Consider the following 25571-nt stretch of genomic DNA (forward strand, 5'->3'; position numbering starts at 1 on the left):
GGAAACTGCTAATTCTATTTGCAATAGGGAATGTTGGATTTTCTTCTTCGGGAAACTACACTTCCCTATAAATCAATAGACTGCTGGTTATATGTCTTTATTCATGTTAAAGTCTTGCATGAGGGAATAAGGTTATTGAATTGCAGCCAAGGATGACTTGCCGGCAAGCTCGATCAATTCTGCTTCATGTCTGGCAAGTCATTTTTGGCTACATATCTGCCTCATTTTCTCATGCCAGATTTTTTATGAAATAGCTGTTGTTGTAGGTGTCAAATCAGGAATCGTGGACAACACTATATGAGACAACGGGTAGATTATATCCTTTGCTTGCATTTTGATTTGTGAAGTTCATGGATGCACGTCTGAAGTTATTACTAATATGTTAGCATTAGTTTATCTAAATTAATATGCAGGAAGAAAGTACATGCTATAGCGGATGCTGCTAGGTTTGCAACAAACCTGATCTGATATCTAATTTGACATGACTCAAAATCCTAACATCCAACATTACGGATACTGATGTTTCGTTGGATAATGATGGGAAACAGAAATTTGACAAAAGATGTGAATTTTTTTTTCTCAATAGTATTAATTGTGTGTAACATTGGTACAATCTCATAAAAATCATATGTATAGCTTAAAAATTAGTGTTTATACACATAAAAATTCAAACACTAAACTGGAATTCTTGGTTTCTCAACCGGACACAATCACGGTAACATATACATCACAATAACTAGTGGAAAAAAGAGGGGAAGTACTAAAAACAAGTATCCGGTGGGTTACTTTTGTGTTTTGACAGTAAAATAAGGTATGTGGAAGTAGCTTAGGTAGGTCATGGAGCATGAAACGTTGTTGACTAATAAATGCGATGTGAGATAAATAATTGCGGCAGTACAAACTACAAACTATTAAGTAGTAAGTAACAAAAAAGAAACGAACTTGTATGTTTGTGCCTTTGTAAAATTTTAAAGATATAAATTGGCCCATTCTCCCAAAGTTTCATTTTAGCATTTCCATGGGTGTTGTTTGGTTAAGATTTGATTTGATTTGATGTGGATAAATTAATTAAAGGTGAAGTTGTGTCTGGTCATGAAAATATAATAATAATTAGAACAAATTAATCTATGCTAAAGGGATCGTAAGTAACCATTTGAACGGGGAAAAAAAAGAAAGAAAGAAAGCCGATAAATCTACCAAAAACCTTTATACTTAAAGCATTTATAAATACCACAATCAGAGTGCAAATAATAAAATTAGTTATGGATCAGCCACATATAGCTCTGTAAAATGATTTATTACAGACCCCAAAACATAGAAAAAAAAGTAAAGTCTAAAGGGAGATGAAACCTTCACGGACGAGAAGACCAAACATGAGAGTAACAAGACCTGTTGTTATGCTTTGTGTTGGAGTCATCCATGTCTGCGAATATGCTCCAAGCGTAAATGCCGCTCCAACTATTCCGATCAAGAACGACACCATGTTCTGATTCATTTTCTCTTTGTTTTGTATTCTTAGCAAAAAATTAGCATTGTTTGGTTGAATATAAATAAAGAGACAACTAATAACCATCCAGCTCTCTCAAGGGCCAAAGTCAACTTCACCTTGGGAAAACCAAAATCTTTTTCTTTTACATTTAACTCCTTCAACATTGATCATTTTCTATTTATTCGATGATTAATTTTATTATTTTACCTTTTACTCATATTAATTAGTAAGTGATTAGGTAATAAGAGATAAATATTTTGAATAAAATTAGACGGATGGACTAGTTGATTCATCAGTTTATTTTTACCTTTTCAGACTTTAGAAACAATTCTTAATAAAAAAATTTATTTGGGATTTATTCTACTAAACTAATTATTTTATCGGTGGAACTCTAATTGGACTGTTACTATTTTACCTATATATATTTGGGGGTCGAAAGGAAAAAATATCTATAGTGATATTCTCTTGATTTTTTTAAATTAGACAAGTAAAAGAGTATTTATTTTGATGTAAGAGTCAACTAAAATGAAATGAACAAAATATTGATGTGGCTATCTATAACTGTCTTGTTTTTATTTAAATTAAACCAAAACAATGATGCTATCTATATTTGTCATTTCACTTATTCTTACATTTTCTTTTGATATTTTATTTGAGTTAGGTACGCAAATGTACAGAATTTCTAAGCGTTTACTTTTCTTTTTTTTTTTAAATATATATATTCTATCAAGTTGTCTAATTACGTTTGTTGAAAAAATGACCTAATCATGGAAATCAATCAACTTGTATGCACTCGATACGGAGGTTTTACCAAACTAAGCCATTATATAAAGTCATTCACCAAAATAATATGTTTTTCTAAAATTTTAAAAAACTAGTATAAACGTATTCCACAGTAACGTTTTAGGATATATTTTATTTTTTAAAAGTTGATGGCGTCAGATTGATATACGTTACTTACAGTAACGTATATCAACCTAATGCTGTTAGTTTTTTTTAAAAAATATATATCCTAAAACGTTACCGTGAAATACGTTTATACTAGTTTTGTAAAATTTTAAAAAAATGTATTACTTTGGTAAATTGTTTTATATAATGGCTTAGTTTGGTTAAAAATTCCTCGATACGTTACCAAATCATCTAAACATTAATTATAGGAAACATCACATGATAAGTGAAGTTAATAACTCATAACAGAAGGCATAATACCTCTTATAAGTGGTTAAAATAAACTGACATTTTTTTCTTAAAAAACGCAGAATTATATATAAGCTAGGCTATATTGCAAATTGCAATTAACCTAATGCAACAAAAATATTATACAGAATAATTAAAAAAACTTGATGTTAATTTTTCCTTGTTTATCCTCAAAACTTCTCTGTTGACTTAATTTTTGAAGAATTTGATATTATCGAAATAAGAACAGGCTCAACTATATATATTTCTGATTAAAGTAGACTATTACGAAATTAAGGCCCAATAGACTAGCCCCAGTGCTCAAACTGGGCTCTATTATGAACTCGCAACCCATTAAAGATTGGGTTTGTGGATGCTGTGGAGATGCCCATTAAAGAGTTAGTAAGAAAAGCCCATAAATGAAAAAAAGAGGGTTGAATTGATCTCCAGAAAGTGTCGAGTCGAATTCACTGATACCATATCTACAATAGATATGGTATCAATGAATTCGACTGTAATAGACACTTTTTGGACACCAAATACCGAAAGATCCTCTCTTAAAACACAGATTGAAGTAGACACTTTGCTCATAATTATGTTAGATTTTATTTGTTCTGATTTCTTATTATAAGTATATTTTCCTTTTCGGAAATAGTTTTGGATTGACTAATCTTTTTTCTTATAGGAAAATGTTTAGAATTCTATAAATATAAATTAATAAGGATTCACAAAGTAGTCTTTAATGGCTTTGACAATTTTGGTTAGGGAGAAAATTTGTGGGTCACAAGCTTGATATGTTATCACTTGTGTGAGTCTCCCATGTATTTCGAGTGATTTGATTGAGGTTGTTTCTCTCAGTATTTTGTACTCTCATATTTCTAGTGGATTGCTTTTCTTTGTGGATGTAGATGAATTGACCGAATCACGCTAAATCTTTGTGTCTTTTGATATATTTTTCGTTTGTCTTCTTACTTGGTCTTTCGAGATTTGTTTTGTTAGCTTCCGCATCACAGATCCTAACAAAATTCACAAACTTTTTCATATTTTAGTAGAAAGAATATTTTTAGCCAAAAAAGAAATCCTATTTTAAATAATTCGATGCAAATAAATATTCATCCTATTAATTAATCACTCTGCAAAAATCAAACAAGTCCTCCTTTCATTTTCCGCCAATTTTCTCTTGGGCATGGGAAAACTAGGAGCCACATATATATAGTTCCACACTTGAATGGCAGTCCCAAAAAGCCAATTTCCCATGGCAGCAGCACGACACCTAGATGTTCACAAATCCACCGTTAGAGGCATAACAACTTGTGCTTCACTTGTAAACACGACCCACTTAGAAAATTCGCCTATTTCTGAACCACAACACTTTGCAAATGGCTCTTCAACCCCACCATCTGAAGACACATTACTAGTCCAGAAAATCTTGTGGAATCTTAAACAATGTAAGTCAATAACCAATTCTTTACATGGTTTAAACCCGTCTACTTTTCTTGAAGTTCTTGGTAATTGTCGTGATAATTTGCATTTAGCACAGAAATTCATTAACTTTGTTTCTGTAAATTGTCCTAATTTCAAACATTGCTCGAGTTCATTGACTGCTACTGTACATGTGTTAATTAGGTTTAAGAGGGTAGCTGATGTACAGGGTTTTATCTTAAGGATGATCAGAAGAACTGGGGTTTCAAGAATTGAGATTGTGGAATCTGTGGTGTCAACTTATGGGGTATTTGGGTCGAATCCATATGCTTTTGATTTGCTGATTAGGACTTGTGTACAAGCTAGGAAGATTAGGGAGGCTGTAGAAGTATTTTAGGTTGTTGCAAAGGAGGAATCTTTGTGTTCTGATAAATGCGTGTAATGGTCTTCTAGGAGGGCTTGTGAAGATTGGTTGGGTTGACTTGGCATGGGAAGTGTATAATGAGATGACAGGGAGTAGCATTCAGCCAAATGTGTATACCCTCAACATAATGGTGAATGCTTTATGTAAAGATGGGAAAATTGAAAGTATAATGGTGAATGTTTTACCGGATAAGTGCATATTGTCACGAGGGGCTTCATTTTCAGACGCCCCACTTGTTGCCATCTGTCGTGCTTGATTTGTCAAAGAGAGAACTAGTGAGGGCCAAAATGGAGTATCATATATAGTGTTGAATCCAATCTGAAGCTCTTTTGAACAAGAGAGATACGAGTGACCACAAGCTTCGCTTAAGCGCAGTGCAAGGCGAGGTTTGGAACCCTACCATCTATTCTCTATGCATCTCAATTGCTTCACACCTCTGCTTGGAAACTTTCATACAACGCCCCTTGTTTCGTTCTATCCCTATTCTATTACCATACATAATTGGGAGAAGCTCATCCATAACTAGAGCTAGAAATGGTTGATTTTGTTTCATTTCATTCCCGCTCTCTAAGGAACTGTCTGTTAGTGAGACATTATCCAGACACAAAGTGGTGCTTCATTTTCAGGAATGTGCTTTTGGCTGTGGTGACAAACTTAAGAGGGCCCTTTTGATAGTAAGATTGCCATCGAGATTGAATATGCAGAAGTTCCTCTTTCATCTGTCAGTTTGATAGTTCACCCTGTGGACTCACAATTTGTCAAAGAGCATAATATGTACTGTGTTTTGACCTTAGATTCATGGTTTCCCTCTTGTTGCCACCAGATTGTGTATTCTGTGGACAGGGTCTGGAATCTTTCACACATCTATATTTTGGAATGTCATATTACAAGGGGTTTGTGGAGTCTGAGTATGTGCTTGCCGGGATATAAACGACAGATTCAAGACTGGAATGTTGAGGTTACATGGGCATGCAAGCTAGCAAAGAGCAAACGTGGAGTAGATGAGATTACTAGTTGTGCATTTGCCATGGTGGTTTACCTGATATGGCAAGCAAGGAACTCAAGCAGATTTCAACAAAAGTCTATTCATGTTGATGCACTGATCAAAGAAATGGTGTTACACTTGCACATCAGAGGGCGGAATTCAGGAAAATGGCGAGATAAGTGCAAGACATTTCTCGTTTTCCTTAGATGGTTACTGATAGTATTGTTTTTCTTAAGGTGTATATTTCCTAGGCTTAATATATGTATTGTTGTTGTGAAGCTATAGCATAGGTGCAGGAGAGACTGTTTGTCCATAACTATCAGAACTATATTGTAAATATTTGGTTGTCAATGAAAATGTCGCTTAACCAAAAATAAAATAAAATAATTATATATATATATATATATTGCCCACATAGGTTACAACTTGTGCAAACAATACATAATGTTACAACTAGCTAATGACTCTCTTATATTGGATGTGTATGGTATGGTGGCTAAACCTATGTTGTTTTGAATCTTCAAAAATGTCATCATGTGCATATGGGATCCTCCAAAATTAGTGCATTTTTTAAGGATCGGGTGCAACAATATTTTTGGATAGTCCGAGCAACATAGGTCCAAACCATGTTAGGACAATACTCTTGTGTAGTTTCCATGGTTTCTGTGAGGTTTCCCTATCGTTATGTAATGGTTTTAAAATGCTTTACTCAGTGACGTACTATTTTTCTTCTTTTTATGGTTTACTTGGTGATATACACTTTGTTTCCTTGTGCTTCTGAGTTATGTTGTCTTTGTGGAAAGCTGAAGATTTAAACCAAATGCTTTTGCTTCAGGGACAATGATGGTGAGACGAGTGAATCAGAAAAGTTATCCATGCCTGTCTGTTGTCTGCTGTGAACTTTGACATCCAAGGTATGTTGATGACACATGGGCTGGGCTGCCGTTACTTTCTCCTGATTTGCTGGTTGATCGTTCTGTTCATGGTTACATGTTACATCAGTGAACATGAAATGCTAGTAGTAGTTTGTATCAGAGATCTAGTTGCTCTTATGTTATCAAACCAAATGAGCTTCCAAGTCCTACTCAATTGACCATAAAACTACAACCCTTGACTATATTTATGTCGGGGGCTTTTTGGAGAAGTGATCATGAAATGGTCAGACTTCAAGATCTGTTCCATAGATAGATTGAGGACATTAGCTTTGCCTGAGTTAGAAACCCCAGGTTACAGATGTTGGGACAACTTCTCTCCTCGAGTTACAGTGGAGAATCATGCAATATATGGATCGATGAAGACAGAGAGTTAATTATGCAATTAATGTTTGGGTAAAATAGGGTGGCAAAAGGCGGAGACGTAGGTCAGGTCGCAGATTTAAGCCCCACATCATGCAAAGGGAAGTCCGGAATTTAAGTGGAGAAGGGTAGAGGGGTGGACCCATTATCCATCGAGTTTAGAAGGCTGTAATTGGTTCAAAGGGCGGGTCACACACGAATTTCTCGATAATCGTTTTTTGGGTTACTTCATAACTCTCTCTTAAAATGGTCCCTTTTTTTAATTGATTCCTTTTTAAATTCCCTGTCATTTCTTTTTTACTATTATTTGTATTTCAATTTGTTCCTCGATCTTTTTTTAAAAAAATATTAGTTGTTTTACAAGAAAATAGGATGCAAATCATAAAAGGAAAGTAAAAAATGTGCAAATCACAAAAGAGGACAAGGACTTTGATGGTGTTAACCTTTTGTAGCTTTGAAACCTAAAAATAATGTATATACTTTCCAAATTAGATGTAGGTACAATCTCACTTCAAGTCCTTTGCAAGTTTAGCACCTAACGTATTTTGACTATTGATCACATAGTCAAAAGCTCTTATGACTATTTCTGCTTAACTTTCTTTAAAAATTTAAATACGATGCTACATTATATTGTCACACCGAAATTGACTCTTCTCTTTGTGCTTATTCATCTGCTAATATACCCGATGCCTTTTCTCCTAATTATTCAATTTGCTCTCCTACACTACTGAATTAAAATGTAAAAATATTAGTACCCAAAAGTGTGGCTTAGTAGTCAATATTGTAGATTGAGCACCATAACATCTCAAGTTCAATTTTTTGGGTGTGGCTAAGTAGTCAATACTGTAGATTGAGCACCATAAGATCTCAAGTTCAATTTTCGGAAAAAACACACTTGGTGATTTCTTCCGATCTGTTCTCGCTTACTTAATTTTCCCAATATCTAGGAAAACATAAATGCAAGTAAGAGAAGTCGATAAAGTTAATTTAGTACTCCCCTGTCTAACAATAATTGTCCAGTATTGATTTTGCACACTTGTTAAGAAACTATAAATAGAAGGATAGTTTACTATATTACCGTTTGAATATAGTAATAAATACAATATTTTGAAAAATATAATAGGGAAATGAGTATAATTAATGATAGAGTAAATTATGAACTAAGTGTAAAATTATTTCATAAAGTGGACAAATATTGTTGGAAGGAGGGAGATATAGTTAACACCTTAATAGTCCCAACTCTACTCTTTATTAATACTTATTATTTCTAAGAGCCAAAACCATGGACAAATTAAATCCATATTAATTGGAAATGATTAAAAAAAAGGTTTAAGAAGAAAACCTAGCATATTGGCTTTAACTTAATTAATAACAGTAATGTATAGTTACCTACCAATGGGACGAATTAGATAATTAGGATTTTCAAAACCAACCATTCTACTTATTGACTTACGTTAGTCTTTATAGTGGATTCCTGATTGTACAGTTAGAAATTAACAGAATTTTTTCCTAGTATAAATAACATGTTAGTATTGCGCTAAGTGTACCACAACAAAAGTTCATAAAAACATAGAAATTAATTCGAAATCGTTGAAGAGTATATAGCAAAGTTATAAATAAATCAAGGAGAAAATGGGTGGTAGTGAAGCTGGAGATGATTCAAAAGATTCAAAGCCAAAGGGGAACAGAGGAATTTCTTTTCTTGATTTTATTATGAGAATTGTTGCCATTTTAGGTACCTTAGGAAGTGCAATTGCCATGGGAACAACTAATGAAACCCTTCCCTCCTTCGAGCAGTTCATTAGGTTTAAGGCTGAGTACAAGGACCTTCCTACTTTTACGTAAGATAAAGCACTATTACTACTATATTTTTGTTTGCGATATAACTCATATACACCGATAGTATAAATATATTACTTATTACTGTACGCAGGTTGTCTGTCTTACTTATTACTGTACTTTAGCATAGATGGGTGTAGTTTAACATATGATAGCAAGTATATTACAGTTTTAATTTTTGACCAGGTTACTCATTATTGTTTATAAAAATTGACAGGTTCTTTGTGGTAGCTAATGGCATAGTTAGCGCGTACCTCGCTGTATCTCTTGTCCTATCCATTTTGCACATTGTGATGAGTGGTGCAAGAATAACAAGGGTAGTGTTGATCTTCTTTGATACGGTGATGATGGCATTTTTAACATCTGGAGCATCAGCTGCGGCAGCCATAGTGTATTTGGCACACAAGGGAAATGCTCGTGCTAATTGGATTGCTATTTGCCAGCACTACAACTCTTTCTGCGATCGTGCATCTGGCTCTTTGGTTGGATCCTTCATTGGAGTTCTTGTGTTTTTGCTGCTCATCATATTGTCAGCTCTGGCCCTTTGAAGAAACTGATCATCGATCACTTCCTGCGTGAAGAAAGAACGCATTTTATCATTTGATATTCCAAGAATTTTTGAATGATTCTTGCCATTTATTCCTTCAAGCTGTTATTAAATCTGTTTGTTTTAGTGATTCTTCCTCGTAATCAATAAAATTGATGTTGCATTTGTTCTGTTATTACTTTGACAACTGTCTTCCTGCTGAAACTCAACAAGTACACCAAGTTTCTAAATAAAGCTTAGGACCATATATCAAGCTATAAATTTTATTTGGTGCTGCAAATATAAATTAATGTTGTGTGCACCAAGGAAGACTACAACAAAATGTCTAAATGAGGCATACAATGACCACAAATCCGAATTGCAATTTACACGTCTAATGAACTACAGTGGTTCATGATGTGAATATACGGAAGAGTTGGATCAAAGACGTCGTCTTTGTACCCTCCCACAGAGGATGGACAAAGTTTGGCATTAAGCTTGGTTGCTCACTTCTCTGCTTGTGCCTGCTAGCTTTATTCTCAAGGGTGTTTACACTTGGAATCGAAACAAAAATTCTTGACATCATAATCATCAGCCTCAATTAAAGTACAACCAGGTTCTTTCCAAACCCCATTGTCATCCATCAACTTCCTCACCCTTTCAACACCATCCCATTCATCCCTCGACGCATAGATATTAGACAGCAAGACATAGTCCCCACTGTCTTCCCTTCCCAATTCAAGCAACTGCTCATTAGCATACCTTCCCAGCTCGACATTGGAATGAACTTTACAAGCTCCTAGCAGTGTTCTCCATATAATAGCATTTGGTTTAATCTCCATCGTGTTTATGAATTCAAACGCTTCATTCAATAGTCCTGCACGCGCTAGCATATCCACCATACAACCATAGTGCCTTATGTTTGTCTCAATATTGTAGTCAGTTCTCATCATGCTGAAATATTCTCGGCCATCATCAACTTTACCAGCGTGACTACAAGCAACTAATACACCAACAAAAGTAATTTCATTAGGGATATACTTCATTCTCCTCATATCTTCAAAAAGAGAGATACATTCTTCAGAATGACCATGGAAAGCTAATCCTAATATAATTATGTTCCAAGACGACACGTCCTTCTCTCTCATGCCTTGAAACACTTCAAGTGCCTTCCTAATGCTGCCACACCTAGCATACATGTCTACAAGTGCATTACCGAGAAATATGCTTAACTCGCCTGCACCCATCTCAATAATTGATCGATGTATCTGCTCGCCAACATCCAAGAATGCTGAATCCGTGCAAGCGGATAAAAGGTGCAACATGGTGACTTCATCAGGGTATTCCCCTGCACCTCTCATCTCTTCATACATTTTCAAAGCCTTCTCATTTTCTCCACAAAGCACATATCCAGAAATCATGGCATTCCAAGTCACAACATCCCTCTTTGGCACAATATCAAACAACTCCCTCGCATTATCCATCTTCCCTTGCTTCACATACCCAGTGATCATTACATTCCAAGAAACCAAGTCTTTAACCGGCATATCATCAAAAAGCCTCCTTGCCGCATCCAATTCCCCTCTTCTCGCATATCCAGCCGTCAAAGCAGACCAAGCAACAACGTCCCTCTTAGCAGAACCATCAAAAAGTTGGCCTGCTATTCTTATATCTCCAACATTAGCGTGAAAATATATAAGGGTATTCCTCGCAAATTTATTAGATTCAAACCCATGTTTAACAATTTTTCCATGTACGGTAAGGCCAGAAACAAGCCAAGAAAGCTTGGTACATGCCTTGAGTAGAAACGGAAAAGTATAACTATCCGGACGTATGGAATCTTTTTCCATGTGGGTATAAACGGAAACAGCAAGAGAAGGCCTGTGACTCTGAGCTGAGCCTCTAAGCACAGTGTTCCACATGAAGAGATCTGGTTGAGTAATTTGAGCAAACAGCTTGTGGGCATAGTGTATAGATGCAGAGAAAGTAACAGCAGAAGCATATATTAGCTCCCTGAGAGCAATGCGATTGGAGTTGAAGCCATTGATGATCATCAAAGCATGAATTTGCTTTAGGGATTGGAGATCTTTGCATTTGCTCCATAGTGATGATTGTCGGTGAAGATTTGAACTCCTGCTTGCTATTGTCTTTTTGATCATTTATCTCCCACACATAGATGTGCTCCTACCGATTCATCAACTAATATTGGGCCTGGCCTGTTCTTTCTCATGGGCTTTATCTTTATTTTAGGTTCAGATATTCACTACAAGAAACATTGGCCCACTACTCCTGCCATATCAATTATTTGTCATTTAAAAAAAAAAAAACTTAAGTACGTTACATAGAAATTGTTGTTCTTGTTTTCTTGGTGATTTTTAAATTCTAATTTATCATATGATATGTTTATAACTATAAGATTGAAAGACATTCTAATGAACATATCTTTATTTTAAATTATAAAATTTAAAAGATTTTTAGTTTTTTAAATTATAAATTAAATTAAAATTAGACAGACGAATTGAAACGAAAGAAATATTAATTTTAATATAGAACTTGAGCGGTTTAGGTCGACTTTCTATGTAACAGACCGCTATTTGTGCACTTGCCTGGAAATTTCACCATATGTCAATATTTTGTGCAAAAGTCACATGCTGATGAGAATTTATTGTACTTCCATTAAAGATTTGTAATAACGACTACGCATTAGTTGGATCAAGTAACATGGAATTAGAGTTGAGATGTTAAAAGGAAAAAATCATTTTATTGCTGTTGATAAAAGATGTATTTTCTGGAAATGTTTTCTAATAACCAAAAAAAAAAAAAAAAAGGCTTCACCATGAAAAATATATATACTCCTATTTTAAAATATCAAACACATTTTTGTTTCACTCCTCAACACAACTCGTACCCTATAATCTATCGGTCAATATTGTCTATAATTAACCATTTGAGTAAGCCTTATTTGTTGTGCGAACATGTATGGTTAGGCTTACTTTTTCTGATTATTTACCTTTTTTTATAGATGATATTTATAAATGAAATCATAATTAATTATTTTTGGTGAACGAAAAATTAAATACGTAGATATAAATTTATTTAGACTTTTGAACAAGGAGTTGCACGAGCACCGTGTTTTCCGTGAGGTCAAAGTGAATTGTATTAAAATGTTTCCTGATTTTAGACTTTTTGGATTTGAAAAGAAAAAGACTTTTTTTTTCCAGAACAACTAGTGCCAAGTGCATATGTAAAACGAATGAGGTTCATTTTGTATCAGGTGCAGTTAATTTTCTAAACCGCAACGTTTTTTTTATGTCTTCGGTGTACCTTAACAATTAAAACTAAACTCTAATGTTATACACCAGAAAATAACCCGTATTTAACTCTAACTATTTTATTTTTTTTGCTTAAGATAAACTCTAATGTTATACACCAGTCTTTCCCTTTTATACTTGTCTTTTTTTTTTTTTGCAAAAAGCAATTTTAATATAATCTTTGGAATTTTTTCTCATATAATATGATGAAAAGATATAGGTTAAAATACTGATAACAAGACATATACTTTGACTTTCGAAAAAATGAAATATAAGAACTAAAAGAAAACGAAGAATATATAACAGATGAAATATCAAAAAAATTTATCGTTATTTCGCTCGTAGGATATTAATTTAAGGTGATCGATAAGAGTCTTTTACATGGTACATGGTAGAGTTCTTTGTTCTTCCTATTTCTTTTCTCGTTTCCTCCACCCTAGGTAATTAAAACAAATTTTTACGGAAAATAAAAATAAAATATCACAATTAGGATTATTTCTATTCAAAAATTCCATTGCATGACCAGGAAATTAACCAAGTTTTGGCATAGTATTGTGTTCACAAATATTATATTTCTAAAGGAGAGGACATTAAATTGGAAGCAGATTATTAATTAAGAATTATTACAAACGGGCTGATCTATGTTTGGAAAAGTAAACGAACCAAATATAGGAGGCGGTTTGTTCCAAGAAAATATTTTCTTCCATAGCTAATGCATCAGTTTTACGATAAATTGTGATATATTGGAGGATGATTTTTTTTTTATTACGAAAAGAATCATAATAAGAAACTCCGCAAGATTGAGCATATTAAAAAAAAATCGTTTTGAAATACATTCATAATTACAAGCTCTTTGATTGAATCCAAGCTTCTTCTATTCAATGTGAATCAATGCAAGATGAACTTTGATTTTGTCAAATTAATTAAGTTTATGTTACCACATTTAGTCAAATATTATTGGTAAATATTATCTTCAAGCCACCATTTTTAAATAGTTGGACTAATTTCCATAGCATTATTTATCAAACGTTGGTATAACTAATTAAATACTTTGGCATGGCTAGTATATATATAGCTTAGCCTAGCTACTAAACAAATTAGACAAACGTAATTATCTTTTCTTTTTTCTCTTCTCCTTTTATTTTTCTTTATTAATTTTGGAAAGTAGCTGTGGTTGCTTCATAGTATAGGAAACTGCTAAATAGTAGGCTGTGGTTCATGCATACATTGTTTGGACATTATAAGCCCAGCTTGTCGTGCATATGATGTTCCTTCTTACCTAACTGAACTAACATTAGTCCCAAATATTGGGACTTCTAAAAATCCTCTTTTTTTAATTAACTAATCTTTTACATCAATAATAACATATTCAACGTAAAAGCAAAGTCTACAGTGAAGTCTTAGGAGGATAGATGTACGTAACTTTTACACATATCCAAGAGATAAAGAATTTGTTTCTAATAGATCTTCAATGTTTTTCTTTTGATTTTACGTATAAGTGATATAGTATTTTATATATTTTATACCAAAGTTTTGGCATGTTATTGTATCATATGCATTCAATGTGAGATAACAATCTAAAGATAAATATCCTTGGTAAAAAATAATTCTTTCCAATATTATTTATAAGAAAGGTTCAATGATAATTTTATTCAATTTAAAGTTACTCGCATGTATTCGATTGCAAGTCATATATCACAGTTTTAATGTAATTAATCAAAACTAAAATAAATAAAGAGTAAATAATTCAAGACTTAATTATTAATTTCAACATGATAAATAATCCTTTCTATACATTATTTAATTATAAAATGAATAATCATCAGATTTACATATTTAATTTCAAAGGGGCCTCATAATCTTTTACTTTTTTTTTCAATATGATTCGTTATACTATAGATAATAGTTTATACTATAGATTTAGGATACTAGAGATTTTTCTGAAGAAGTCTTCGATAGCAGGACCTCATCGATCACTAGTATTAACTAAAGTAATGTAGAACTAATATTTATATATAAATAAATTTATGCAATAAATAAAATGAATAATAAGTGAAACACTTTTTGTATTCTGGAATTTTACACGACTCAATAAGAGAGATTGACCTATTTCATACTTCTTTCTACAACTAATATTGGACAATGTACTAGAAAATAATATCAAATAAAAAATAAATTAAAATAAATAGAACTAATTTAATAGATTAGGATCATAGCATTGCATTTTGGTTGGTGTTAGGATTAACCAACCACAATCTACCATATCTAAATTTGTAGCCTTTTCTTATTCAATTTTCCTTTGGGGAATAAAAGTCTTGTCATAGTAGTGATTAACTATATTATCCTTGCGAAATCAGCTCATTGACTTTCAAAATCTTTAAATCAGTACTCTATCAATTAGTTTAATTTTGTTAAATCATATTATTTTCCAATATTTTGGTACAAGTATTTCATATGACTAGTCATAGTTTCGGTCTAAGGGAATAATTCTATAATAAATTTGTACTAGCTAGGCACGCAAAGGATGGCTCGGTAGTCAATGAAATCAATGAGAATCCTAAGGTCTCAGGTTTTAAATTCAGCGAAAATAAAAAACATACTTAATGATTCTTTTTATCTATTCTAACCTTGATCAACAGAGTTACGTGAGTGTGATTCTCTTTCTTGCTCTTCCCTAGCCTACTAAAAGATCAAATTTTTGTGAAGTGAAAAAAGGAAGTTCTTTCTAATGGATGAAGGATAGTACTATCTTCTTAGATGCCTACTAGTTTCATCCAACAGGGAGTGTATCTGTACCAGGGCCACTTGATTTAGCTTCAACTTTAAGAGGAATATGACATGCCAAAGGCAAAAAAAAAGGAAAGTTTCTAAATTTAGATGGACATTTCATTCTTAGCTTTGCCTCTTTTTTGTTTGTTGCTCTTAATTAGTTTAGAGGACCTAATCCATACCGATTCTTTGAATTTACTATCCTTTCATATAATATCATTCATTTCCATACAATGAATCATATTTCAATCTTTATCCATTACCTAATGTTATACGACTGAATTCCCAAGTATTAATTAATTAAGTACATCTTAATCAACCCCTCAAAAAATTGACATTAATTATAAAATTAGTTAACACACCTTGTGCCATAACTAATTACTAATATTTAATCCTAAATTAAGTTGAATTGTTATGATCAGAATACGAGAAACAAAGAATTCACCTTCAACTTTTGCTGCTTAGTCTGATCTAATCTAATTAATTAAGTACTTAATTAGTCATCTAAACCTAATATTATTATTTTTTTGAGAAGATAATGTTGTTACCGTCAATAATTTGGACATTCTTTGGAAGCAAAAGATGACACGTGAGTGTTTCCCCTAGTGGCTACTTGTCGGTATGGATGAAACATGGCCCACATATTTTTCCATCTTAGCAGAAAGAAAATCTATAGTCAAATTTGTGTTATTATTAGTTTAACAAATTAAAGTTAGGCTTAGTTTTACGATTTGGAGAAAGGCACTAATAACAAACAATCTCCTAAAATGGAAGCTGTGGTTATGTAGTAGTTTCTCCGTTGCTATTGGCTGCATAGACTTTTTAGATAATATATAATAACATGTCTTTAAATTATACAAAAGTTAGATTTTCATCGCTAGCAAATAAAATTATAAATTAATTGAATGAAAAACGTAACATATAGAGGTAGAAGACACTAAGTAAATAGAAACATAAAGAGTGATATATATTTTAGAATTAGGATGTAGAAGTCTAACATTTATAGTTTATATATTTGTAATAGATTAATTTGATATATTTATAGGAGTAATAATTAGGATGTAAAACTACTTGTGTGCATCAACCAGATGAGAAGAGAAAATATAAATAGTTGTAATTTTTGCTCTCAAAATTGTTTTATACATATTTTTAAATGTGTATTAACTTAAATTTTTAGATGAATGATTATACACTTTAATATTACCATCTTAAATTCTTAGATTAGATGATTATGCACCTTACCAACTTTAATTAAAACAGGGGATTACTATATTCACGAAGCTCTCTAAGTAGTATCTTATAGATTAATGATTTAACAAATAAAATACACTGTATAGTAGCTAGATGACGAAAGAGGTTGGCTTAAGTGATTAAGCTTTTTTAACTTCAATTTTTACCTTTAAAGTTCGAGTCATGTGACATGATAAGTGAAGGACCAGTGGACCAATACTTTTGATTATCCATATTTATTGAAGAAAGTTAAAAGGAATTTTTTTTTTGAGTGGAACTCATTATAAAATGTACTTACAAACGATAAAAATAGAATAACAATAATTGTCCTCATTGAAGGTGACTTTACTAGACGAAGAAAAGGACAATCCAGTCCACATGAACAATTTTTTTCATTCGTAATGAAGCATAAGTTTATAAAATTAATTTTCCAACTAATAATAATAAATTCGATGATGTAAAAATTACTTAATTGTAAAAGGTGAAACGAAATGTCAGAATAAGTTTGATAAGCAAGTAAAACAATTCGTTATGTGGAGGTGGGGGACGGTGTGACTATGGAAGTAGCTAGGTCATTTATGTATTTTAATTCGCACGCTTATGTGATTACGTGAAGAGGATTAGACACTAATTTAGGGATAATTATCTGTTAAGAAGTACTAATTAAGAAACATTAGTAATGGATAATAAGGAATCTTGAATATACTGCAGTATATATTGTATTAATTTATACACCATCAGTACTAATGAAACGTGATTACACGTGAATGAATATAATTGACGGCTCTCTCCAACTATTTATCCTTTTTATTATATTTTTTGGGTTTCAAATACGCTTTTTACAATTCGTAGCATTCGGACAAAAGTTCTTACCAAACCGCACACCAAAAAGAAGAGAAAGAGGTGATAAAGGAAAGAAAAAAAATAATAATCAAACCACTGGTTTGAAGATAAAATTAGGGTGTGTTTGGCATGAAAGGAAAATAATTTTCAAATTTTCACATTGATTTAGTCAAAATGTTTTAAAATTATTTTTATCAAAAAAATAAATTATTTAAAAATTAGGAAAATAAAACATGTTAGTAGAGTATGCATAAAATAGTTTATATAGCTATGATAAAGCACTTACTATCATGTCAAAAGTTATAGCTGATAACAAATGGATAACTTTATTTCTTAACTAAGTTCATCAAACAAACGTCATGTTTAATCATAACTCTGGCCCGAACTACATAGGATATTTACATTACCCAACACATAATAACGTTTAAAGCTCACCATTTCTCCCTACCCCCTAACGTCCACCCCTTTGATCAATAACTCCATATATACTATTGTCGATAATACTTTTACTCACTTGTCAAATATCAGAACATAGGCAAAAAAAATTTAAAAAAAAATTCAAGAAAATGTTAATATTGAAACGAAAACATTTTTCCTCCGTACAAAACGCACTTCCAAGGGGATCGAATTTAGAAGGTTTTTATTCAAATACGAAACCGCCCACAAAGACTTTTTAAATTATAATATTATTTTATCAAAATATAAATAAAGAGAAAAAGAATCAATGGAAACTGGTAAGAGCATACGTGAGTATTATGAACTATAGGTTTATGTTGTCATAATAAAGTAAATAAAAGAGTACAAGGGTGTGAGACAGATGTAAGCCATGTGCATAGTACAGCATAATATGATTGAATTTAATTTTTTGGTCTTAAAGATAAAATTTCCATAATATCAAATATATAGCACAACAAGCTAATTACAGAAAATATTTATTTAAACCTGGTAAAGGACCAAACTACGTTTTTTTTTTTTACTTATATGATAATTGATTGGTCTTGTAAAATTTATACGCTGTACCTAAACATGTAGTATAATTAATTGCACCTTTTATGCGACTGTGTCAGCAGTAATATCACAGTTGACATTAATGAAATTTCTTGACAATTTCCTAAAGAAGAACTGTTTTGTTTTATTTACCATAAATCATTTTGTATAGTAATATTTTATTTATTCCATCAAGAAGATACACTTCTATATCATTAGAGGAAAAATTATAAAGTAGATTTTATTGGTTTAACAAATGACAACTAACTGAACAATTTTCCAATCCGTTTGAATTTGCCAATGTTACCTAATAGCATACACATATGATTACGCGATTTTTATCATTTTAATTAATCATTAAAATTGAAGTTGAAATATGAAAGCAGAGAATAGAGATAAGGAGGTGCTTTTGGTCAACTTCAAAATGAAAGCGACCAATTCTTTGATATATTTCTCGATTCATTTTTACTTGTCCACAATTCAAAAAATAAATTTACACAAATCATTTAACATTAGTTACATATGTAATTATCTTTATTATTAATTACATATTTCTCAAAAATCGTTTTTCAAAATTTAATACTAAATGTGAAATTATGATAAAATATTAGTATCAATTATTATTCAGAAATCTATAAAATTCGAAATAAGTAAAAATGAACAAAAAGAAATATATTTAAACCCAAAAACTGCCGAACTCAAGTTGATTTTAGAAATAATCTGTGCGCTAACAGACTAGTATATAGAGACCTGGTGTTCCTCCTTAGCTACACTTTTATCTGAATACCAATAATCTTTCTACTATAAACTTTTCTTCTTTTTCTTCCCTTTGCCCCACTCTCCTTTTGTGCATATTTTTTTCACTTCTTCATATAATTGTCCTCTTCAATTGTTTTCAATAATCAAATTAATTGTAGAAATCCAAAAAAGGTTCTTCTTCTTTTATTCACTTAATTATTAGAATTTGGTGAAAATTAAACAAAGTAATGGAAACTGTGTGTGGATTTGGTGGTCAAGAAGAAGAAATGGAATTACCTCCAGGTTTTCGATTTCATCCGACTGATGAAGAGCTTATAACACACTATTTAGCCCCAAAGGTTCTTGACTGTAGCTTTTGTGCTATAGCTATTGGTGAGGTAGATTTGAACAAAGTTGAACCATGGGATTTGCCATGTAAGTTTTTTTTTTTTGCACTATAATTTTTTTAATTTAATTCAATTAAGTTTAATAATTGTGTTTTTTTTTTTGAATAAATAAAAAATTGTTCAGGGAAGGCAAAAATGGGTGAAAAAGAATGGTACTTCTTTTGTATGAGAGACAAGAAATATCCAACAGGACAGAGGACAAACAGAGCAACAGAAGCAGGGTATTGGAAGGCAACAGGCAAAGATAAGGAAATATTCAAGTCAAAAACACTTGTTGGTATGAAGAAAACTCTTGTTTTCTATAAAGGAAGAGCACCTAGAGGTGAAAAAACTAATTGGGTCATGCATGAATATAGATTAGATGGCAAATATTCTATCCATAATCTCCCAAAAACTGCTAAGGTATAAATAACTAAGCGCGCAATTCCCTGTTTGTTTTTTTCTTTTTTGGGAGGGAGTCGCGGATTCAGGATTTAATGTCTATGTACTATTTTTGTTGCAGAACGAATGTGTGATTTGTAGAATTTTCAAGAAGAATTCAGGAGGGAAAAAGATAGCAATCTCAAATCTTACGAGAAGCGACAGTATAACAGATAATTCAAGGTCTTCAAATTTGCCACCATTAATGGACATGTCACCATACAACAAGATTACAACAACAGCGAGAAGTAGTGGAGAGACATGTAATTCACATGTGACGTGTTTCTCCGATTCAATGGAGGATCAAAAACCTCAAACTTATGATCATCATCATCCTCTATCAAGTTCCCCTGTTTCAGTCGATTTCCCCCAAAACGTACCAAACGAATCGATGACCTACATGGGAAATTTCCAGTATGGAGATTCTGGATTGATGCAAGATAATTCGATTATGAGGCTTTTGATAGATAACAATTATGGGTCAGAATCAAAACAAAGTTTGAGAGGTTACGAAGATCATGACATCAATATCAGTTCAACTGGCCCAGTGGACATCGATTGTCTATGGAATTATTGATATAAACATTTAGTGAGGGACTTGAAAAAATGCATTAGAAATAGAAATGGGAAGAATTGAATGTGGGACAGAGGAATTCTGTTAATTATTCTCAGATATGCAGTAGTACTACATATCTGTTTGTGTATAAATTTGTCTCCACTCAAAATAATACATAAGTTAATTGGTTTGTTTAATCTAAACCATCTATTATGCTAATTTTGTTTTTCCATTTTACTAATTTCTTTCTCGCATCCAATACTAACTTGTGGTTTTGATTTTCATAAGAGATAAACGATTTTTTATCGAAAAGTTTCTTCATTTTCATAGCTGAAATTCGAGATATGTTTAATTTTGTTTTATACTAGATCAAAAGTGTCTATATTAGAAAAATATTATAATGATGCTTTCGAAATCTTAGTTAGTTAGGAGTATTCATATTTTATTACGTATTAGTTAGATAAAGTTGGTTTGTAATTGCATCATTTGTTGAAGTTTAGGGTTACACCATCTAACAGTCTTTGCTCATCATCGCATCACTTTACAAAGGAGGATTCGTATATGAACTCTTTCTAATTCCAACTGTTAGGCTACCAACCCAATTTTATGACTTATCTACAAATTAATTAGAGTCTTTTTTTCTAGTAGAAATTCGTGAATAGATTTTTTTTTTTACGATTGCTACTTGGAAATAAAATAATATTTGAATAAAGATATTCGAACTTTAACAAAGGATAAACTCCCCTTCCATCTATTAAACTCCAGTACAATGGTCTAGAGTTCGAAAATAGTCATTTTAGATAATGACCTTTTAATTTTTTGATTTATCGATTATACAAAAGTCATATTTCATATTTGACATTCTTTTGTTTTTATTATATCATTTATGTCTATATTATGCATAGGATAAGAAAATTTACAAAAAGATTTTAATATTTGTGCACTAAGAATGTGTAATTTTATATAATTTAGCTTATAAACATATCAAAGTATGCAAACCAATTGAAATATTATATTCTAATTAGTTACCTAAAAGTACATAAATAATAACCTACTGTATATAGCGTGAAAAACACCTGTAAAAATTCAAACTAATTAAATGACTTTTAATTGAAGAAGAAAAACACAAATTACCGTACTTCTCATTAATTAAATCCTGAATATCTATTTTCAAGAAAAAATTATCCAATAGGGACTAGTCGACCCATCATTAGCCAAAAAATACTAATAAATTAGGAAGATAAGGCCAAAGGATGAACTCGTGATAGTAACATGATAGCTTTCTTCGTTATTTCAAGTATATTTAAAATTTTGAATTCAATATAGTTGTAAAAATAAATAAATTATGAGTTCAAGAGGATAATATATTAAAGTTTATTATACTTCATGTTCATATATTATCGATCAATTCTTGATAAGGAGCGAGGACATACTCTCCCTTACAGGAGCCTAATAGAAAAAAGTTTATGCCCAACAGGAGAAAACTATGATAAAAGAAATATTTATTTATTGATGATTAATTTATAGATGCAAATATCGATTTCGAGTGTTATTTAAAATATTTGAATCGTTTGTACATGTAGCACTAAGCTATAATTTTTCCGTCACGGACTCCACACGTACAACACGTCACACCTTTTAAGCAGTGTTGATATGATTTTTCATGATTCAAGTTGTTAAGTACTTAAATCACATTGATTAAACTAGGATATATTAGGAGTCTAGGACCTAAGCTTGAAAATTCAACTATTTTTTGCTTATAGGGCAATAAAAAATTCAAAACCAAATAGTTTTTTTTAAAAAAAAATATCAGTTGGAGGAATATTTATTGCGATCCCGATGCAAACGGTCTTCTGCAAATATTATATTCTTGATCATTGAGTTTTTTTTTTTATTTCAAATTTTTCAATAATTGTAAAATATATAATTTTGAGTCCTTTAGAATATGTTGGTGAAATTTATGTGTACTAGTTGAAAGTTTCGTATAACTAAATTTAACAGAAATATATGTGTTCTACTTCATATCTTTTAGTTACTCAAAAAATTGCCTTAAATATTTTTTGTTTAAATGGTCAAGAGTCTTTCATAATATTATATCCTCTATATGAGAGAGTTGAAAGTCTACCATCCATTCAAAATTAATATTTCTTAAAGGCCAAATAGAACGATAACATATAAATCTTTCAATAATGAATTGTTTTGGAAAGACGAAGAACTTTCGATTTTCAGTATTTATTAATTACATGGAAGAATGCTACTTGGTTTATTTAATTCTTTGATTCGAACTTAATATATATTATTTGTAACTTTCAAAAAATTTAAACGCATAATTGATTAATTAATTTGTAAGTGAGATACGCATTTTCAGAATAATCATATTTTTTCGATTAGATTTATCAGACATCATTAAGTTATGAATTATGTGTCATTAAATAGTAAATTTACCAAAATATACCATATATATTTATTTTTTAGTTCTCACTCTGTCACTCAATAATTTGGTCAAATTCCTAGTTTTATTATTTATATTCCTCAATTCAATATTTTTGTTTCTCAATTATCAACATTTTGAATCTTTGTCCTCTTTGGAAAAGAAAATATATATGTGGGTTGAATATTAAGTACTTGATAAAATATGTGATAATGTTTGAGTTTTTACCCAAAAAAAAAAAAAGTATGATCAAAAGTTGATAATTTCAATCTTCCTTGATATATTTAATTCTAAAATATTTTGTTAAATTTTTTCCACATGTTAATTATTTGAATTGGTTGATTCTTGTTGTCCCAATATGACTAATTTTTTTAATTTTTTTTGTAAATGTCAGAGAAGGGAACATGGAAACAAGAATACATAAGTTTCCATAATATACGATTTTTGCTCCATTTTGAATGGAAGGAAAAGACAACAGAAGACAGACAAAGCAGCACTATATTCTGCGAATTTACGTCATTTGTCTTTGGTATTTTTTAATTTTATTTTGTTTTGGGTAAATTTGACTTTTGTTTACAACAACTGATATCAAAACATTCGATAAAACAAAACAATGTTCGACCAATGTCATGGTTTCTCCTGTTAGTGAATCAACGATTTGAAGGTCATGTATTTTGATTAGGAATAAAATTGATTTTTTATTGTGCGAACAAAATTATTAATTCTATGTAAAACCTCAAATATTTCAATTGAGACTGATATGTATAATTAAAGGAGATGACATATTTTATATGATTAACTTAAATACCTAACAGACGTTTAATAAAATATAGTTAAAAGAAATTGATTTCTCATATCGTCACTCAAATCTTAAATACAACTAGAATCAAGAAAGAAAGATTACTTTTTTAAATAAATAACTATTAGTTGAATAATTAAACGATACAAAATTGGAAAGAAAAAAAACAAAATATATATAAAAAAAATGAGGGAAGTGATAATGTTGAGTAACAAACCCTGAGACGACAGCATTGGGCTGTCCTGCAGGCCCACAGAACAATGAGCCCACCTTCCTTCTTTGTTGGATTCCTTAACAGCTCAACGGAAAACGTCACAAGTAGGCCCAATATCTACTAATAAATTGACACGTATATCGTCATTTGTGGGGCCCACTCTGGTTTCTTTGTGACACGTCATTTCAGTTTTCAACCAATTATTGTGTATTACCTGATTGGCCCACGTGTCCATTTCACATTTCTAGTTAAAGAAATAATTTAAAATATCAACTTGTAGTTGAAGTTCAATCCCTTCAAACTCCTGTCTGATTAGACTGTGGTTGTACATTTTTATTGGTAAGATTTTGAGTTTTTTAAGCTTATTTTTTGTAACGTGGTGTGAAAAGTTCATAAATTAATTTTTTGAAAAAAATAAAGGAGATTTAATTTTACTAAATAATTGTCCAAAAAAACAAAAAATAACTCTAGTCTTCTTATTTCAGCACATATAAAATTTGAGCAAACAATACAAGAAAAAAGTAGCTATTTAAAACACAAGGAGTTGTTATGTTACAAGTTGATAGTTCATGCTGAACTCATCTTGGATTTATTCGGAAAAAAATGAGCGATGGAAAAGCATGGGCCGTTTCTACATGTTATTATTAAATGGGCCCACATGCTTACATTTTGTGGCCCATAATATTGGCTGCCTAGGTTTCTATATTTAAAATGTCACATTATCGTTTGCTTGTTTGTTTCTTCAATATTCCTTTTAAAAAAAGAAGATCCCATTTTTTAATATAGTCACGTGTTTAGTTTATTAGCGTTAAATAAGATTGAATATTCACTTTGCAAAATGACAAGAAAACATTGGTAGTATACGTCTTTCATAGTTCTTATGTTATTTATTTTACTATTATTTCAAGCTGCTTATATTATACTACAATTAAATAATTCAATCAAACATAAAATAAACTAATTAGGATTTAACTCCAAAGTTATTGTCTTTATCTGTAGCACAAAATAGAGCAACTTTCATGCGCTCCATGACAAATTTTATGTTTGCTATAACTAATAATATGTATATTTCGTTATATATACAAAAAAAATAATTGTATAATCTGTTTTTGTATACATATACAAAAATAAATTGATTGTACAATCTGTGTTTGAATGAAGCGAGAAAAGAGAGAAAGACAAAAGAAAATTGGGTATGAAAAGATTCTTATTTGTATAATCATAAGTGTATAGATCGAAAATATATGTATTTCTATTTGTATATACAAGTTTCTCTCGCTTTATACACACACATACATAATGTATACACATGTGCTTGTATAAAGTGAGAGAGGCGAGCGAGTGGAACAAAAATATATGTATATATACAATTTTATTTCGCTTTATACAGACACAAACATATTTTATACATTTGTGTTTGTATAAAAGCGAGAGAGGCGTAGGAGAGACTGGCGGGAGTGTTGAGCGAGAAATCTAGGGAGAGAGGCGAATGGCTATAGTTTGTTGTGAATTACAATTAAATCAAACTATGATTATGACATTTAATTTAAATTAATAGTTTGCTATTATATACAATTTTCCCGAGAAAAGAATCTTTTTAAGTTTTCTGAAATTTAGTAATGGATTCTTCATATTCATAGGCAAAGTTAGAAGAAGTGATATCAAATTTGGAGTAAGTAGAAGGTTTTTTTTGTTGCTGTATTGGAAACA

At 31.2% G+C, this 25571-nt stretch overlaps 5 protein-coding genes across 7 annotated transcripts; 3 read left to right on the forward strand and 2 right to left on the reverse strand.

The window, feature by feature from the left end:
- Nucleotides 1-1190: 1190 nt before the first annotated feature.
- LOC107010473 lies at nucleotides 1191-1588 on the reverse strand. Its single transcript, XM_015209760.2, has one exon. It carries the CDS (start codon nucleotides 1571-1573, stop codon nucleotides 1334-1336), a length of 240 nt encoding a protein of 79 aa, XP_015065246.1. The 5' UTR covers nucleotides 1574-1588; the 3' UTR covers nucleotides 1191-1333.
- A 2223-nt stretch (nucleotides 1589-3811) lies between these two features.
- LOC114076128 (pentatricopeptide repeat-containing protein At5g01110-like) lies at nucleotides 3812-5870 on the forward strand. Its single transcript, XM_027914787.1, has one exon. The coding sequence runs from the start codon at nucleotides 3894-3896 to the stop codon at nucleotides 4482-4484; it is 591 nt and encodes a 196-aa protein (XP_027770588.1). The 5' UTR covers nucleotides 3812-3893; the 3' UTR covers nucleotides 4485-5870.
- Nucleotides 5871-6273: 403 nt separating this feature from the next.
- LOC107010169 (casparian strip membrane protein 3-like) lies at nucleotides 6274-9352 on the forward strand. 2 transcript variants are annotated; one of them, XR_003576926.1, is made up of 2 exons: nucleotides 6274-6410; nucleotides 8848-8983. XR_003576926.1 is itself a non-coding variant. In XM_027914788.1 (2 exons), the coding sequence occupies exons 1-2, from the start codon at nucleotides 8424-8426 to the stop codon at nucleotides 9176-9178; spliced, it is 540 nt and encodes a 179-aa protein (XP_027770589.1). In that variant the 5' UTR covers nucleotides 8091-8423; the 3' UTR covers nucleotides 9179-9352. The 2 variants fall into 2 exon arrangements, 1 of the variants encoding a protein (XP_027770589.1); XM_027914788.1 differs by lacking the exon at nucleotides 6274-6410 and adding an exon at nucleotides 8091-8632 and having other exon boundaries at nucleotides 8848-9352.
- Nucleotides 9073-11367, reverse strand: LOC107011981 (pentatricopeptide repeat-containing protein At5g15300). Of its 2 annotated transcripts, none has more exons than XM_027914785.1 (2): nucleotides 9667-11367; nucleotides 9073-9201 (listed from the first exon to the last, which is right to left on the reverse strand). In XM_027914785.1, exon 1 carries the CDS (start codon nucleotides 11313-11315, stop codon nucleotides 9696-9698), a length of 1620 nt encoding a protein of 539 aa, XP_027770586.1. In that variant the 5' UTR covers nucleotides 11316-11367; the 3' UTR covers nucleotides 9073-9201; nucleotides 9667-9695. The 2 variants fall into 2 exon arrangements, with proteins under 2 accessions (XP_027770586.1, XP_027770587.1); XM_027914786.1 differs by lacking the exon at nucleotides 9073-9201 and adding an exon at nucleotides 9400-9666 and having other exon boundaries at nucleotides 9712-11367.
- Nucleotides 11368-19046: 7679 nt separating this feature from the next.
- On the forward strand, nucleotides 19047-20620 carry LOC107009369 (NAC domain-containing protein 92). Its single transcript, XM_015208692.2, has 3 exons — nucleotides 19047-19469; nucleotides 19566-19843; nucleotides 19944-20620. Exons 1-3 carry the CDS (start codon nucleotides 19283-19285, stop codon nucleotides 20436-20438), a joined length of 960 nt encoding a protein of 319 aa, XP_015064178.1. The 5' UTR covers nucleotides 19047-19282; the 3' UTR covers nucleotides 20439-20620.
- The last annotated feature ends 4951 nt before the right edge of the window (nucleotides 20621-25571 follow it).

The sequence above is a fragment of the Solanum pennellii genome, chromosome 2 (assembly GCF_001406875.1).
Source record: "Solanum pennellii chromosome 2, SPENNV200".
NCBI lineage: Eukaryota > Viridiplantae > Streptophyta > Magnoliopsida > Solanales > Solanaceae > Solanum > Solanum pennellii.

Coding starts and splice junctions, on each gene's coding strand:
- LOC107010473 (XM_015209760.2), bottom strand. CDS start 1,573: ATGGTTATTAGTTGTCTCTTTATTTATATTCAACCAAACAATGCTAAT.
- LOC114076128 (XM_027914787.1), top strand. CDS start 3,894: ATGGCAGTCCCAAAAAGCCAATTTCCCATGGCAGCAGCACGACACCTA.
- LOC107010169 (XM_027914788.1), top strand. CDS start 8,424: ATGGGTGGTAGTGAAGCTGGAGATGATTCAAAAGATTCAAAGCCAAAG. Junction 8,633..8,847: donor AAGGACCTTCCTACTTTTAC/GTAAGATAAAGC, acceptor AAAAATTGACAG/GTTCTTTGTGGTAGCTAATG.
- LOC107011981 (XM_027914785.1), bottom strand. CDS start 11,315: ATGATCAAAAAGACAATAGCAAGCAGGAGTTCAAATCTTCACCGACAA.
- LOC107009369 (XM_015208692.2), top strand. CDS start 19,283: ATGGAAACTGTGTGTGGATTTGGTGGTCAAGAAGAAGAAATGGAATTA. Junction 19,470..19,565: donor TGAACCATGGGATTTGCCAT/GTAAGTTTTTTT, acceptor AAAATTGTTCAG/GGAAGGCAAAAATGGGTGAA. Junction 19,844..19,943: donor ATCTCCCAAAAACTGCTAAG/GTATAAATAACT, acceptor TTTTTGTTGCAG/AACGAATGTGTGATTTGTAG.